Source organism: Pituophis catenifer, unplaced genomic scaffold (assembly GCF_029215685.1).
Source record: "Pituophis catenifer annectens isolate HBS135680 unplaced genomic scaffold, rPitCat1.0.hap2 SCAF_17, whole genome shotgun sequence".
In the NCBI taxonomy this organism is placed as follows: domain Eukaryota; kingdom Metazoa; phylum Chordata; class Lepidosauria; order Squamata; family Colubridae; genus Pituophis; species Pituophis catenifer.
The window spans coordinates 14,180,061-14,197,344 of record NW_027256897.1 but is presented as its reverse complement, the minus strand read 5'-3'; the positions used below and the strand labels follow the sequence as shown (position 1 = coordinate 14,197,344).

Sequence of the window (17,284 nt, the reverse complement as noted above, 5' to 3'; positions counted from 1 at the left end):
AAGTAATGTTTATAAGGAAGTTGAAGATGTGTATATATGTATATAATGTAGACTTCATATGAACTGTTAATCCAATGTCTATAAAAATGACACTGTCTGTTTGATTATGTATTAGAGTTTTGGAAAAGAAAAAATTCCAATAAAAAATATCTAAAAAGAAAAATAAAACTTCCAGTGTTGGAGAATTCACAACTTCTGAAGGCACGTTAATTGGTTAATTTGTTAATTAACAATTAACTGGTTAATTGTTCTGTCAGGAAGTTTCTCCTTAGTTCTAGGCTGCTTCTCTCCTTGATTAGTTTCCATCCATTGTTTCTTCTCCTGCCTTCAGGTGCTTTGGAGAATAGCCTGACTCCCTCTTCTTTGTGGCAACCCCTGAGATATTAGAACACTGCTTTCTTGTCACCCCAATCCTTCTTTTCATTAAACTTGACATACTCAATTCCAGCAACTGTTCTTCATGTTTTAGCCTCCAGTCCCCCCATCATCTTGGTTGCTTTTCTCTGCCCTCTTTCTAGAGTCTCAATATCTTTTTTACATCGTGGTGACCAAAACTGGATGTAGATAATGATGTAACATGGATGGGCTTATTTATTTATTTATTAAATTTATATACCGCCCTATTCCTAAGGGACTCAGGGCGGTGAACAGCGAACGATAAAAATACATGTAATACAAACGTTAATAAAAAACCAATTAAAATATACTAAACACTCTGGTCCTAGATAATTCAAGACATCCCAGTTTAAAATAAAATCAAAAAGCAATATAAAGGGAAAGTTAGGCCAGGCCGGCCTGCTGAAACAGGAATGTTTTGAGGGCACGGCGGAAAGTGCGCAGATCCGGAATCTTCTGTATCTCTGGGGGGAGCTCGTTCCAGATGGTGGGTGCCCTCACAGAAAAGGCTCTCCCCCTGGGGGCCGCCAGTCGACATTGTTTGGCTGACGGCACCCTGAGAAGCCCCTCTCTATGGGAGCGTACTGGGCGGTGAGAGGCTATTGGTGGCAGAAGGTGGTCTCGCAAGTACCCCGGTCCTAAGCCATGGAGCGCTCTAAAGGTGGTAACTAAGACCTTGAAGCGCACCCGGAAGACCACAGGGAGCCAGTGCAGCTCGCGCAGGAGGGGAGCCACATGGGAGCGCCATGCTGCTCCCATAACTACCCGCGCGGCCGCATTCTGGACCAGCTGGAGCCTCCGGGTGCTCCTCAAGGGGAGCCCCATGTAGAGAGCATTACAGTAGTCCAGGCGTGAAGTGACGAGGGCATGAGTGACCGTATTTAACGAGTCCCGATCCAGAAAGGGATGCAACTGGCGAATCAGGCGAACCTGATAAAAAGACCTCCCGGCCACAGCCGTCAAGTGTTCTTCTAAAGACAGCCGTGAGTCCAAGAGGACGTCTAAGTTGCGAACCCTCTCCGTGGGGGGCAATGACTCATCCCCAATAGTCAGTGATGGCACCAATTGACTATATCGGGACGTCGGAAACCACAGCCACTCGGTCTTGGATGGGTTGAGCCTGAGTCTGTTCCTCCCCATCCAGATCCGTACAGCCTCCAGGCACTGGGACATCACTTTAAGGGCATCATTGGGGTGGTCCGGGTGGAGATGTATAGCTGAGTATCATCAGCATATTGATGATACTTCACCCCAAAACCACGGATGATCTCACCCAGCGGCTTCACATAAATGTTGAACAGAAGGGGTGAGAGAATCGACCCCTGTGGCACCCCACATACAAGGGGCCTCGGGGTCGACCTCTGCCTCCCTGTCAACACAGACTGCGACCGATCAGAGAGAAAGGAGGAGAACCACCGCAACACGGTGCCCCCCACCCCTAACTCTTCCAACCAGTGCAGCATGATACCATGGTCGATGGTATCAAAAGCTGCTGAGAGGTCTAATAGGACCAGGATAGAGGAGCAACCCCTGTCCCGGGCCCTCCAGAGATCATCTACCAATGCGACCAATGCCGTTTCCGTGCTGTATCCAGGCCTGAAGCCTGACTGGAACGGATCTAGATAAGCCGATTCATCCAAGTACTGAGGAAGCTGTCGCGCTACCACACTCTCAACAACCTTCGCAACGAAGCGAAGGTTGGAGACTGGACGGTAATTAGCCAACACTGCTGGGTCCAGGGAAGGCTTCTTGAGAAGAGGCCTCACCACCGCCTCCTTCAAGGCGGCAGGGAAGACACCCTCTCTCAAGGAAGCATTTATAATCCCCTGGAGCCAACCTCGTGTAACCTCCCGAGAGGCCAGCACTAGCCAGGAGGGACACGGGTCCAATAAACATGTGGCCGCGCTCAGTCTGCCCAGTATCTTGTCCACGTTTTCCGGAGTCACAGAATCAAACTCTTCCCAGGTAATATTCTAAAGACTTGCCTCCATCCTCCCTCCCGAACCTACCCAGAGTCCAAATTTTCCCGAATCTGAGCGGTTTTGTCATACAGATATTGTACAAAGTCCTCGGCTCTACCCTCCAAGGGGTCCTCCCACGCTTCCTGATGGAGCAGGGAGCGGGTCACCCTAAACAGGGCGGCCGGGCGATTATCTGATGATGCAATAAGAGCGGAAAAATAGTTACACTTTGCCGCGTTTATTGCCACCAGGTAGGTCTTAATATGAGACCTTACCAGTGTTCAGTCAGATTCAGAACGGCTGGCCCTCCAACTGCTCTCCAGGCGTCTTTTCCAGCGTTTCATCTCCCTCAGCTCCTCGGTGAACCAGGGAGCCAGGTGAGATCGACGCCGGGTCAGAGGCCGCAAAGGCACGACCCGGTCCAAAGCTCCAGCGGCTGCCCTATCCCAGGCAGCCACTAGGTCTTCAGTCGAGCCGTGTGCCAGAGCCTCAGGAAATGGCCCAAGCTCCGTCTGGAACCTATCCGGGTCCATCAGGCGCCTGGGGCGGAACCACCTCATCGGTTCCGCCTCCCTGCGGTGGGGTGTGGCGGTTCGAAAGTCAAAGCGAAGGAGGGAGTGATCTGACCATGACAAGGGCTCGATCGCTATATCCCCTATCTCGAGACCACTCAGCCACTGACCAGAGACAAAAACCAGGTCCAGCGTGTTTCCCCCCGTGTGAGTAGGGCCATGAACTAATTGGGTCAGGTCCATGGCCGTCATGGAAGCCATGAACTCCTGAGCCACCTCAGACGCCTCACCGACGGATGGCAGGTTGAAGTCCCCCATGACCATAAGTCTAGGGGTATCAATCGCCACCGCGGCTATAATGTTGAGTAGTTCAGGCAAGGCCGCTGCCACGTGGCAGAGAGCCAGGTACGTAACCAGCAGGCCCATCTGCACCCCATGACCCCACTTCACAAGGAGGGACTCACATCCGGCCGTCTGAGGAACAGTGGCCTCCCTCGGACTAAGACCCTCTTTAATGATAACTGCCACCACCACCCCGCCCCTTCCCTGTGACCTTGGCTGATGAAATGCCCGGAAACCGGGTGGGCACATCTCTACGAGAGGGACTCCCCCCTCCTGGCCCAACCAGGTCTCCGTAATACCCACCAGGTCCGCTCCCCCCCTCCTGAACAAGATCACAAATGAGGGGGGCTTTATTTACCACGGACCTGGCATTGCATAGCATCAGCCGAAGGCCCAGGGCCTGAGGGTCTGTGCCACCTGGGGAACGAGAAGAGCATTGGGGGCCGGAGCGTGCTTGAAGACAGCGAGCGCGCACTCCCGCAACTTGATGTGGCCCCCTACTCCCACCATATCTGCCCCTCCCACCTACAATACTGATGTAATGTCTATCAACAGCACAAGCTCTAACCCTCTCCTTGGCCCCCGATTCTGCATCTCCTCCGCCGTGCTCTTCAGATGGACTAGACCCCGTCCCTCGCGGGTTAATCCCTGAACCCATACAACCCACCCCACTCCCAGGAGGCCCCCCAGCCTCATTATTTACATTGGAAACCACCCTCCTCCCAGATCCCCTTAAAATAGAATTTGAAAAACTATCTATTGGGGGCTTGATGTGCAAAGGGGCATCGTCAGATATTTATTTCACTGATCAATTTATAGCAACCCCATTCCAAATCTTTCCCTGAGGAGTAGCGGTTTTTCTTGGCTTATGCAGAGAAGCCAGGTTCAGAACCAAGGTTGAAGTTCTTCAGTGCACACAGTTCACCACCACTGCCCTCATCCTGACTTTCGTTTCTCCAGACCTACACAACTCAAATTTCAATATGGCAACCGAGGCAGACTGACACACAGCCATTTTCACTTCCTTCGAAAGACAAGTCGTTCCTTGCAGCAGATATATACCAGATGCTACTTTTCTACCAGAATTTATAATTTCCTCATCAGTAGTAAATATTTTACCAAAATAAGAAAATGTAGTGTTTGCACTACTTTCCACCGTTGTGTCAGATGCAATCATTTGTGTTCTTTTCCCCATCGGGAATGTCGTCTCGGTCTTCAGTCCAATCATATCCAGATTCAGCCACCTGACATTGGGGAATCTGGTCGGGGGTCTCGGCCAACAGGATGACATCTCTGGCATGCAAAGGAAGGCACACTTTGTGTCTCTTGCAAAGGGGTCTCTGACGCCACGCCAGGCCTTCCGAAGCTTTTACCAGGACATGCATGAGATGACAGACAGAGGCCCTCCCATTTTAGTCTGGGAGCAATCTCTTAAGCATCCCACCTGGCCAGGTTCAGCAATTCACCTTCAGTTCCACACACCACCCATCATTATGCCAGCCTGATCACCATCCTATGTTTACTGAACAAAGGTGTGCTAAGATGACTTTCTCCCATTCACACATTTTTCTGTAACCTGCAGTTATCTGGTCTTCACAGAAAAGCTGCCCAGGTCTTGCTCTTATGCTCTTTCAATCATTATTTTTCAAATCCCATTTCCAGCCCCCCCTTGCAGCATCTGCAGTCTGTCTTCTGTGGAAGGGAACATAATTTCACTTTTCTAGTCTTCAATGTATGCCAATTAACCCCAAAATTTAGCAATCTTGTCAACTGCCTCCTTATTTGAAGGTTCCTCCAGGCCTTCAGGGCATTCCTTTTCCCTCTGTTCCCTGGCCAGCCTGTCTCCAGATCTCCCCTTCTGGCTCCATCCATTCCCTCTGCAGGAAGCTCTTTGCTCTGCGACTACGATTTTGCTGCAAGTACAGGTAGTCCTCAACTTACAACAGTTCATTTAGTGACCGTTCAAAGTTACAATGGCATTGAAAAAAGTGACTTATAACCAACCACTCATGATCGTTGCAGCATCCCCATGGTCACACGATCGAAATTCAGACTTTTGGCAACTGACTCACATTTATAATGGTTGCAATGTCCCGGGTCACGTGATCCCCTTTTGAGATCTTCCGTCAAGCAAAGTCAATGGGGAAGACAGATTCACCGAACAACCATGTTACTGACTTAACAACTGCAGTGATTCATCTAACAACTGTGGCAAGAAGGCAATAGCAATAGCCATAGCCCTTAGACTTACATACCGCTTCACGGTGCTTTTACAGCCCACTCTAAGCGGTTTACAGAGTCAGCCTCTTGCCCCCAACAATCTGGGCCCTCATTTTACCCACCTCGGAAGGATGGAAGGCTGAGTCAATCTTGAGCCTGGTGAGTTTTGAAATGCCAAATTGCAGGCAGCCAGCAGTCAGCAGAAGAAGCCTGCAGTACTGCACTCTGACCACTGCGCCACCACGGCTCAGTGGACCTCAGAAAGGTAGTATAATGGAGCACAACTCACTTAACAAATGTTTCACTTAGCAATTGACATTTTGAGCTCAATTGTGGTTGTGAGTTGATGGCTGCCTGTATCTGTTCTACCGATATGCCCCTTTTCCTACCTCCTGCCTTCCCCTTTATCTCTCCATCCCCAGAACTCCACACCCTGTGCTCACACTTGGCAACACAAATCTTTTTCACCATTTTCCTTGCTGCTTCCCCATTCTCTTTCCTTACCTCCACTTTCTATTTCTCCTGCTGGGAGATTAATCTACTTCCTACAGTCCTGCATCCCCCGGCATTTCCCAAGATTCACAAACCAGGATAAGCCTTAGTAAGACCACACCTAGAATACTGCAGCCAGTTTTGGTCACCACACTATAAAAAAGATGTTGAGACTCTAGAACCGTGATGGCGAACCTATGGCACGCGTGCCACAGGTGGCATGCGGAGCCATATTAGTGGCCACGCCAGCTCAGCTCTGGGGCGCATGCACGCACTGGCCAGCTGATTTTCGGGTCTTCTGGGCCCACCAGAAGTAGGAAAACAGGCTGTTTCCTGCCTCTGGAGGGCCTGGGGGCGGGGTGGGGAAGGCCCGTTTTTCTTTCTTACCTGGCTCCAGATCCTCTCTGTATATCTGGGAAGGGCGAAAACAGCCTTTCCCACTCCCTTGGAGGCCCTACGGAGGCTGAAAGGGTCCATTTCCCGTGGGACAGGAAGTGACGTTTTTTCCTGTCCCCAGCCTCCGGAGACTCCTAGAGAGGCTCCTAGAGACTCCTAGAGAGGTTCTGGAGCCTGGGGACAGCAAAAAATGTCACTTCCTGTCCCACCGAGAGTTGGGAACTCTCTAGATTTATTAATGTATTAATGTATGCCGATGACTTAGTGTTGTTTTCTAGAATCCAAATAGGAATGAGGAGACTTCTTGACAAGCTCACACATTACTGTACTGCAAACCACTTGACTATAAATGTAGCTAAATCAAAAGTTTTAGTCTTTGGCAATAAGAATAAAAAGCATAATTGGCAGATTAATGACACAAAAATTGAGCAAGTTACCCAATATACTTATCTCGGAATTGTTTTTTCCAGTGCAGGAGGTTGGACTCCGCACCGTCAATACCTTTCTCAAAAGGTCAGAGCAGGAGCAAGCCTTGTATCCAAATTAAGTAAACGAATCCAACCAACCTCCATTTTACCTCTTCGTAAAGTCTTTCAGGCTAAACTCGTTCCGATCATGCTCTATGGTGCTGAAATTTGGGGTCTTACAGAGGCCCCCATATTAGAGAGAACTCAAAATAATTTGTTAAGGAGGATGCTTGGGGTAAACAATTCCACTTCAGCTGCAGCCGTCAGAGCTGAATTGGGACATTTCTCACTGTACACCTATACAATCACTAGGGCGGTAGCCTACTGGCTAAAAATGACCCAGATGGATGCCAGCAGACTCCCCAAAATATGTCTAGAGGAACAGCAGATTTCAAATCCTCAAAGGTATTCCTGGCTAACCCGGCTGTCAGAAATATTGAACCGATATGGCGTAGGGTTCCCGTTGTGTGACACACTGAACCAAGTTAAACAACAGATTAAAGATATACATGGGCAAATGGACATGGCAACCCTTTCAACTAATCATTCCCTTAAACTGCTGACAGCAGTTAAAACAACTTTCACTCTGGAAAAGTATTTATATTTAGAAATGCCATCAGTGGAGAGACAGTTATTTGTTAAGTTTAGATTCGAACTTCTAGATACCAACGTTAGATTCGGCCGCTATCGGAAAATCCCGTATGACAAAAGAATATGCTTATGTGGGGTAAACGTCGTGGAGGACACGGTGCATATAATATTCGAATGTAGTCTCTATCAAGAAGTAAGAAAACAATATCTGTCCCCAATTATAAATAAATTTCCCCACTGGAATATAAGCCAAAAATTAGCATTTCTGTTGAGGGCTGACTCTCCTCCCCTGGTAAGAGCGATCACTCGATACCTTAAAAGAATGACGGCAATACGGGCCAGTTATATCAAAAAAAAAATTATCGATTGTAAGGAAGATGAGCTCAGTTAGACAGGAGCTATCCTATTTGGGTTATCTAGTCTTGGCAACTTAGCTATTGAAATGTGATATTGTAAAATTCTAATGTCATCTATCATATATTTTTAGATTGCTATTTTTGTAACTGTTTTATCTTTTTCCCTTTTTCTTTTCTGTTTTGTTTGAAAAGGCCTTCGGGCTATTCAATAAACTATACTATACCCCTTCCCAGATACACAGAGAGGATCTGGAACCAGGTAAGAAACAAATCCAGGCCATCATGTGCCAGGAGCGGGGAGGGGAGGGGGAGGGGGGTTGCGCACACATGCACGTGGGCACGCATGACCCTCCCCGCCCCCCCCCCTCTCCTGGCACGCGATGGCAAAAAGGTCAGCCATCACTGCTCTAGAAAGAGTGCAGAGAAGAGCAAGCAGGATAATGAGGGGACTGGAGGCTAAAACATGCGATGAACGGTTGCAGGAATTGGGCATGGCTAGTCTAGTGAAGAGAAGGACCAGGAGAGACAGGATAGCAGACTTCCAATATCTGAGGGCCAGACATGGAACAATGGATGGAAACTGAGCCAGGAGAGATTCAACCTGGAAATAAGGAGAAATTTTCTGACAGTGAGAGCAATCAACTCATAGAACAGAAGTTGCCTTCAGAAGTTGTGGGAGCTTCATTACTGGAAGCCTTCAAGAAGAGACTGGGCTGACAATCTGTCAGAAATGGTGTAGGCAGGGTCTCCTGCTGGGAGGGTTTGGACTAGATACCTACAAGATCCCTTCCAACTCTGTTAATCTGTTAATCTCTGATCTTCCACATTAGCAACCCATTCATGCTTTTCAATACATGTCCTGCATGTAAATGCAGGTACAGATTTATGCTTAAATGAGACGTTTATTTATGTATCTGTAGTCCACAGGTTAGGCTTTCTTCCCTCAGCAGAGTCCCCGCTCTCTTTCATTCTTAAATAGTTTTTCTGTCCTCCTTCCTCTCATTCCCATCCATCCATCATGTCATTCTTTCAGAACATTTTATAAAGGTTTCCAAAACTGGAATTCAAATCTTCCGTGATCACTATATTCACTGCAATGTAAAATTCCTAAGGTATGAATTCTTGCTTTTTCGCAAGCACCCCAAAAGCCCCAAATTCACCCAACTCATCCTATTTCATTCAAAATTAAACCTGATTCTTCACCTCCAGGCAGGCATTCATCTCACTTACAACATGATATCTTTTTGGTTCCCGGCCCTTGCAGCCCCTCCATCTTTTTCTTGGTTTCACAACAACTATCTGTAGCCGAGTTTCTTTATTTTGCTCATGAATGCATGCTAATTATCATTTCCTCCTCTTACACCCCAAGCTACAATCTTCCCTATGCCAAGGGCACCACCGGATATTGGCCTCCAGTGCTTCTCCCAGAACACTTTTTAGTACGTGCAGGCGAGGCTATGAGCCTTAGTGGCATCCCTGCCATGTGCTGCATTTGGTGCAAATGGTGTGAATGCAAAACCAGCCCATTTTGGAACAGGGACAGCCTAGTTTTGCCCGGTTTGTTGCTCGCCCTTCTCTACAAAGCTCTCTGGAAACTACCCTTCCAGTCAACCGATGGTGGTCGAAATCCCACAGAGGAGGGGCTCTGCGCAATGCCCGGCATAGTCAGAATATGACTGTCAAATCTGAACTTCAACAAAGAGAAGATGGAGGGGGTGGAGGAAGAGGAGGGAGGAGTTCGGAGGAGAGGGAAGAACGCCTACGCATGTAATAGGGAGGGCAGAGCCAGAGCCAAGCAAATGAAGGTTTAGAGAAACTTCGAGGATAAGTCGGTCTCCAAGGGGTTTTGACTGACTCCCAAAAGCTTAATAATTCCACCTTCTTTTTCAAGACATCTGCAGACCTTCTAGTACTCGCTTCCCTTTGTGTGCCAGAGCCTGGCACGCCTAAAATATGCAGATCTTTGTCAATGTTTTAAATTTATAAATGCAGTGATGGAGTCACACATTTTTGACAGAGGGCTCGGTTAGCTCTTCCTTTGGGTCACCGAGTCCTGGCTAAAAAAGAAGGAAGTGAGTCTGCAGCAGGGAGTGGAGGAGCCCAAGCCAGCTGCCAAAAGCCAAGGAGAATTTGGAGCTTCCGGGCCAGGGACGTTCACAGCCTTCCTGGAAGCCCCTTCGCTTTGAGGGCAGCATTCAGCAGCCTCCTCCAAGCAAGGATCCCCCCCCCCGCTTTGCCCCCCAGCTCTGTGGGGATTAGGAGGGTTCTCAGCCAGTCAGGATGGACCTGGGAGCCCAGCAGCAGCCCAGCCATTATTTATTTATGACATTTTAATCAGGGCAGCAGCCGGTTTCCCTGCCCGGCCAGCCAGGGGGCCATGAACACAGCAGCCCTCCTGGCTTAATCCTCAGCAGGAAGGGAAAATCTCCTGACAAGCTCCTCCGCTCCTGGGGGGCTCCGTGTTTTTCAGCTGTGCGGCTGCACTTATACAAAGACTGTGGTGGTGCTGGTGGTTTCGTCCTTATTGCTACTTCCAGCCAGAGAAGTGCAAGGAATGCAGAATCCGAGGGGGGGGGAGTGCTCCACCCGCACTTTATGGTGCATTAAAGGTTCAAGCTTAACTGAAGAGGAGGAAAGGCTCTTAAAATCTACCACTTTGCTCCAAATTTCAATATTGTGATCTACAACATCAGTGACTCACCCCTCCCCCCAACCTACAAGGAGTTCAAAAGGAATGGGCTTTTACACACACACACAGCCACAGAAAAGTATCGGCATTCACACAAAGGCTTCCATGGCTGCCCACAACAGCAAAGGCTCTCGCTCACTGCAGGCATCAGGCGAGGGATGAGGCCAAAGGGTTCGCCTAGTTGCACAGATACAGATTAACAGATTAAGAAGGGACCTTGTAGGTCATCTAGTCCAACCCCCCACCCAAGCACACCCACCATTTTTGACAGATGGCATGGAAAGAGCAACAGACACACACACAGACCACACAGACACACACCCCAGCCAAGCGCCATAGCTAAAAAAAAAAAAGGGGGGGGGGAGCAGTCAGCCTGAGAAATGAGGCAGAAGCTCCCCACACAAGTAAGAGCCAGCCTTGGGGAGAAGAAAGGGGCCCCAAATGCTTCCAGGACATCTTGGGACTCCCAGTCTGTCGCAAAGGGGCAGTTCTTCCACTGGTGGGGCTGTCTTCTCACAGATTTATGCCCTTTTTCTGTGGAACTCCTGCAGACGCCCCCTCCCCCCTGGGCATTTTTATGGTTTCACAAAACCTTGTGGGCAGTAGGGATGCCTTGTGCAGCAGGATTCTGCTCTGCAGCCCTTTCGAAGGAAAAGTACACAGAACTGTGGAAACGGCAAGGAGGCTGTTGCCCCATCTGGAAGCTCCAGGGCCAATTCCCAGGTCTGGAGGGGTCCACGGATGCCCCTTTGCCAGGACTGAGAAAAACTCAAGCTTCCCACAGGGAGAAAAAAGGAGGAAAAATCACCCAGATTTCATCATTTTGGTGGCTGAGAACCCAGCAGCTTTACCAGACCGGATGGCCAAGAAGTTGAATCTTGTCAGTGAACTGAGTGGCAAAGTTTTTGAGTGGGCTTGAAGGGCCTTTGGGTTGAAGAAGGGCAGAGGGACCGGTCTAAACACCAATCACAATTTCTTTGATTTCTCCATTTTTAATTTCTAGGGAAATTCTAGGAAATTAAAAATGCTATAAACCTTTGTCAGCCTGATAAAGTTAATGCTTAAAAGTTTCATCCTGGATTCATTCCAGTGCAAGGGGGGGGGAGTTATTTTACAGCTGACAGCCTTGGGAGTGTCCTTCTCCATCCCCACCCACCCCTCACTTTCTTTAAAATAGGAATCCCTCTTTGGTTGAGGGGTGGGAGGGGAGGTTGCCACAACCGCTTGGCAGAGCAGGAAGCTGACCAAGGATGGCATCTGCGAAGAAGAGCGTTAAGCCAACCGATGCACGAGAAGCGCAGCAAACACAGACATGAGGCTCCTTTGCCACCCTGCCAGGGCTGCCATCCCTCTCGGGCAATTCTGCACCCACCTTTGGCTCCAAGGCAGTTGTCAATCGGGAAGGCTTGCTCAAATATTACACCACCACACAAACCAGGCAGAGTCCATCAGCTGCTGCCAAGGAGATCTGACTCTGGGGCTCACTCACCATCCCTGCCTCTCTGGGTAGCTCGAAGGGGGGCAGCCCAGCAATGACTCCCATCCTGCAGTGTTCCTGAAAGTGCCACCCTAGGCAAGAAGCCTCCACCCTCCCTTCCCCAAAAGCAGGACTGATTTAGAGGGGAGAGTGACCACTCCTGGCCTTCCTTTCTGCCAGGCTGAAGGTCTTGTCCAGCGATTAGACTCACTTCAGAAGCAAAGGGAATGAAGAGCAGGATTTATCTGCACAACACATAAAGGGACACATTTTTAAAGCACAGGATGACCTTCACTTCCCCCTTGCCAGTCCACAGTCCAGGGCACAAATGCAGCTGCTCCTAGGCCCACAGCAGAGACCCCCCCTGAGACACAAGGGCCTTTCCCCATCACATCCTGTCTTGCCAGAAATCAGTCATCATCGCAAAATCTGCCTCACTAAACCTTGATTAAGGTTCAGATTTGTGCTCTGGGGAGCAGCCCCGTCCCCCCCCCCAACCTTCACCCGGTATCCTCCTCCCAACCAGGACTACACAGCCCATCAGCCCAGCCCTCCCTGGAGTCTCCCTCTGTGAAACAGTCCAGGGTGGAGAGCCCCGTTAACGGCACCCGGAATCTGTGCCCCTAAAGGGAGATGCAACCCCCCCCCCAAACTGTTTTCGGCCGGCGGACCCGAGCCCTGCGGGGAGAGCAGCGGTCGGCTGGCGACGAAGCCGCCTCACTCGGGGCCCGACGTCCAAGGAGCCACCGACGCCCTCCGCTGCGCCTCTCCCGCGGGTCCAAACCCCGGCAGGTGCTTCTCGCCCCGGGACCCTCGGGACGCCTTTCCCGGCCCCCGCGCGGAGGCGCCTGCGGGACAGAGGTGGGGTTCCGGCCGGGTGGGACGGACGGAGGGGAGGCTCTGGAGAAGGCGGCCGGGGCGCCCCTACCTGCGACATCTGCGGACGGAAGTTGATGTCCTTGAGGTCGACGGAGCCGGGCGAGAGGTTGTGCAGCAGCTGGCAGAGCAGCACGCCGTCCCGCAGCGCCTGCGCCAGCTCGAAGACCACGGCCGAGGGCCAGACCACGCGGTGGTTGGCGGGCAGCACCTTGCAGTCGATCAGCCAGCGCCCGCACTGCCGCCACTCCGCCATGCCGCCCGGGGGGCTGCCTACGCCCGCCGGCCCCGCCATCCCCGCCCGGGCGCCGCCGCCATGGACCGCAGCAGGAGGAAGAGGAGCCGCCGCCGGGGCTGCCCACGCCCAGCCTCACTGCGGAGGGCGCTGCTGGAGGACGGCGGAGCGGGGCACGGCGCCCCGCCGCCCCTTCATGCCCGCCGGCCGCGGGTCTCTCCTGCTCTGGGCCGCCCACGGCCCCGCCTGGCCGCCCGCCCGCGCCGCCTGCTGCTCCCGGGCCGCCCGACCGGCGAACAAAGAGCCCCGCCGGGCCGCCAGCGCTCCAAGCCGCCGGGCCAGGCCTGGCCTCTTTTGTGGAGAGGCGGCGCGGCGAGGTCCACTCCCTCCCTCCCCGCCCCTTCTCCCCGCCCCTGCGAGCCGGCCGTCGGCGTGGAGGGCGCGGCCGCGGCGGCTCCTGGCTGGCCGGCTGGGGAGAGCGGCGGGGCGGGCGAGGGGCGGCGACGGCTCCTCCCAGGCTCCGGAGCGCGCGCCTTTCCAGCGGAGGCGGCGAGCTGCAAGCCGCGCGGGGTCCCGCGACGCCGCCGACTCCGGCCCGAGGGCTGCTGGCGGGCTCCGGCCTGGCGAGGGAAAGCGGAGGGGACGGCCGGGGGGGGGCACCGAGGCAGCGGCTGGGTTTCGCCTCGCCCCGCGGACTCCGCCAGCTCCGTCTCGGCCGAGGAGACCGCCCGGTCCCCCGTTTGTCCCCCGGGGCTCTGGAGCCCGAAGACGAGGGGAGGCCGCGCGGAAGGGGTGGCGCTGCTCTGGCCGCCGTCTGTCCAGCCGGCGCTTCGGCCGCTTTTTGTCTGCGATGCAGCCCCGAGTTTCTTGGGACTTCGAGTAGGGCGGGGGGTTTTTTTTTGGGGGGGAGGGAGGGAGACGGACGGTGCGGTGTTTCTGAAGAGCCCAGCGCAGGAAGAGACGCAATGCCGGGAGGCCCAAGGAAAGCGACGGGCATTTTCTGTCGGAAGGCGCTTCAAAACTTTGGGGGAAGGAGGTCCGTCCGTCGGTCTCATGCAGGTGCGGGGTGGGCGGGGCCTCATAATCCAGGCCCCGCCCACTGCCTGCAAATCCTGACCCCCCCCCCCCTTTATAAGCCGCTTCTTCAGTAAAGGTTCCCCTCGCACACGCGTGCTAGTCGTTCCCGACTCTAGGGGGCGGTGCTCATCTCCGTTTGAAAGCCGAAGAGCCGGCGCTGTCCGAAGACGTCTCCGTGGTCGAGTGGCCGGCATGACTCACCGCCAAAGGCGCACGGAACGCTCTTCCCTTCCCACCAAAGGCGGTCCCTATTTTTCTACTGGCATTTTTTGCCGACCTTTCACTCAACAAGTTCAGCCTCTTAGCCACTGAGCCACCGCTTCTTCAGTAGCTGCAGGTAAAATAGGGGAGCTATTATTTTCCTCAGATGCCAATTCAGAATTCTAATGCAAGACACACCAAAGTACATAAAAGCTTTTTTAAATCTTTGTGTCCCACTTTTGTTATTTTTACAAATAAGGGGCAAAGATATCCAACACACTTTTCTTCTCACATTTCCCCCATAATACATCTGGGGGGAGTGTGGAGGGGGACAAAGCCTCCCAGCTGGTTTGTTTGGCCAGGGCAGGAACTGAACCTGTAATCTCCACTTTTAGCCATTAAAACAATCTAATCATGAAAAGAGGTCTGTGGGGAATCCCCCTTTCAATGTGGATGTCAGAAATTGGGGAAAAGGAGTGTTTCAGGAGGTGTCCAGGGCACCACGGGCGTCCCTGTCCAGAAGTTCACAGGTCCAGAAGCACCAAGACGAGCGGTGCCCTGGAGCCTTGGCATCTCTTGTGCTCCAAGCAAGCGCTGGGCCTGGCAGTCCCTCCCACCAGGTGCAACAGGGCCAAGTGGCGCTTTCTGCAAGTGATGCCCATCCTGCAGCAGGGCAAGGGCAGCTCCCGGGAGAGTGGCATCACTTCTGAAGAATTGGGATTGTGGCTTTGACTGTAAAATGCCATGGCTTGATGCGATACAATCTTTGTCTGCAACCTCCACCCTGCCTCGTAAAGAGTTCTGGATTCCTGGCTTGGGGCACAGGTTGGTCCTAATAAAGACACAACTGATTTGTGAAAGTTCGTATCTTACTTCGTTTAAGGGTCTCTAACACACTCACCTTTGCTTTTATACTATATTCATCTGTGCAGACATTTTTCAAATATTGTACTGTCTCAAATCTGCTTCCACCTGCTGGTGGCATCTAGTCATTGCACCTCATCTCTTGGTGCCCATTAATGACATTTTTTGCAACTTTCTGGTGCATTGGAGCTGCTTCCTCTGCAGCTAATCTCCTGGGAGGGGAAATGCTGGAGTTGCACTTTGAGGGGGGCTGTCATCTGCCCAGCCATCTCTTTTAGGCACTGTACATTTCCTGTGCCACTTGGATCAACAGTGACGAGACACTCAACACTGAGTGAAACCTTCAATCCCTAATTGCTGGTTTGACATAACATACTACTCCCAGATAAAACCTTATTAACAACCAGTTAGTCTGGTTCACATAACACATTAAGGGTCTGGTTGAATTCCTGTAAAGCATGGATAAGCTTCCAATGAAGAATGGCACAGTGGGAATCTATAGAGCTTCTCAGTCATGCAGGCCATGGTTGAGACCGGCTGGAAAAATAGCAGGCTCCGACAAGCTCCATGAAAATCCAGCCAGACAAAACCTCTGTCGGGGGGGGGGTGTCTTCGGACCGGAAACGTCCTGTAGGGATGGTGAAGAAGGAGAGGTGCCTCGGAAGACGAAGAGGAACAGGCAAGTTCCTTGAAAGGTTGGAGGCTGCTCTTCGAACCGGCGGCGGGGATGGCAGCCATTGAAAATGACCATTCTGAAGCTGGGGCAACCAGACTATGTTTTTTGTGCAGGAGCGGTGTCTGAACGGAGTGCTGGTACCTGGTGAGTGATTGGCCAACTCACAGGTAAAAAATAAAAATTTTAATAACTTTAAAAGGTATCCCGGAGCGGAAATGAGCAGCTAATTGGCACTTGGGAAAGTTAATGGAGGGAGACAAACAAAGAGGAGGTTAAAATACCAAAGCCCAAGAAAGAAAATTTTACAACTGGATTTAGAGAAATTAAAAATAATAAAAAGAAACCTGAGGGAAAGTACTTTTTATGTGGTCTTATGGTTTTACCATACCTCGGTATTAAATAACTTTGAAGCGTACTTTTTTTTCCTATTGTTTTTAAAGATTAAGAGCTTTCAGAACTTTAAATCAGTTATATTTGTTGGGTGAGGTCTTTTTGACTTTTTTTTTATTACAAATTTAAGATTTTGCAATAATTTTTTAAATTTATAGCAAAGGATAATTATAGAACTGATTTTATAAAGTTTTAAATGGATTAAACTGCCCAGAATTGCTTTGAATAGCAAGATGGGCAGCATATAAATTTAATTTTAAAAAATTAAGCATTCAAATAGATGTGAATTAGAACCCTGAAATTGGCTATAAGAAATTAACTTTGAAATCAAATTGATCCTTCCCGTGAGAAATGTACCCTATATGTTTATATTTGGAAACTGATAAAATGACTTTAAACATTGGACATTAGAGGACACGAGAATACAGGTAATCCTCGATGTACAACAGTTAATTTAATGGCTGTTCAGAGTTACAGCAGCACTGAAAAAAGTGACTCATGACCGTATTTCACATGGCTATTGCAGTCACATGATCAAAATACTTAGCGCATTGTAAGCCGCCCTGAATCTCCGGAGAAGGGCGGCATATAAATCAAATTTTAAAATAAATTCAGCCGCTTGGCGTCTGGTCCATATTTATGATGGTTGTAGACACAGTTAATGGGAAAGCCAGATTCACTTAACAACCATGTTTATAACTTAAAAATAGCAGCAATTCACTTAACAAATGTTGCAAGAAAGTGTTCTGTCCCCGTCCCCCCACACACACAAACAGCCAACCAGGGGTTAAAGAAGTACTCGGCACACACAAGGTTCGTTATCAGGAACTTAGAAGCAATACGATAACCATCTGCCAAGTGCTTTACTACAAGAAGAGGGAGTGTTCCTCCACCAGATAACACCAACGAATACACACGGTTTTCAAAACAGTCCAGCTCAAACATGAAACCTTCAGCAGATCAGGCGTTGTACAAAGTGACTAGCCAGAAGTTAGCTTTGTCCGTCACAGAGTCTAAATGGCCACCACACTCTCTTATATAGCCTGTGGGGTGTGGTCCAGTGACT

The 17,284-nt window shown here is 50.7% G+C and overlaps 1 protein-coding gene across 3 annotated transcripts in view; it reads right to left on the bottom strand.

The window, feature by feature from the left end:
- The window catches only part of VAV2 (vav guanine nucleotide exchange factor 2), a 123,442-nt gene extending 110,372 nt beyond the window's left edge, over positions 1-13,070 (bottom strand). For all 3 annotated transcript variants that reach the window (XR_011601118.1, XM_070955858.1, XM_070955859.1), the window contains exon 1: positions 12,828-13,070. Coding sequence is in view for 2 of the 3 variants with exons in the window: in XM_070955858.1 (XP_070811959.1) it covers positions 12,828-13,070 (243 nt within the window). In the remaining variant the exon portion in view is untranslated. The remainder of the gene's footprint in view (positions 1-12,827) is intronic.
- Positions 13,071-17,284: the final 4,214 nt, after the last annotated feature.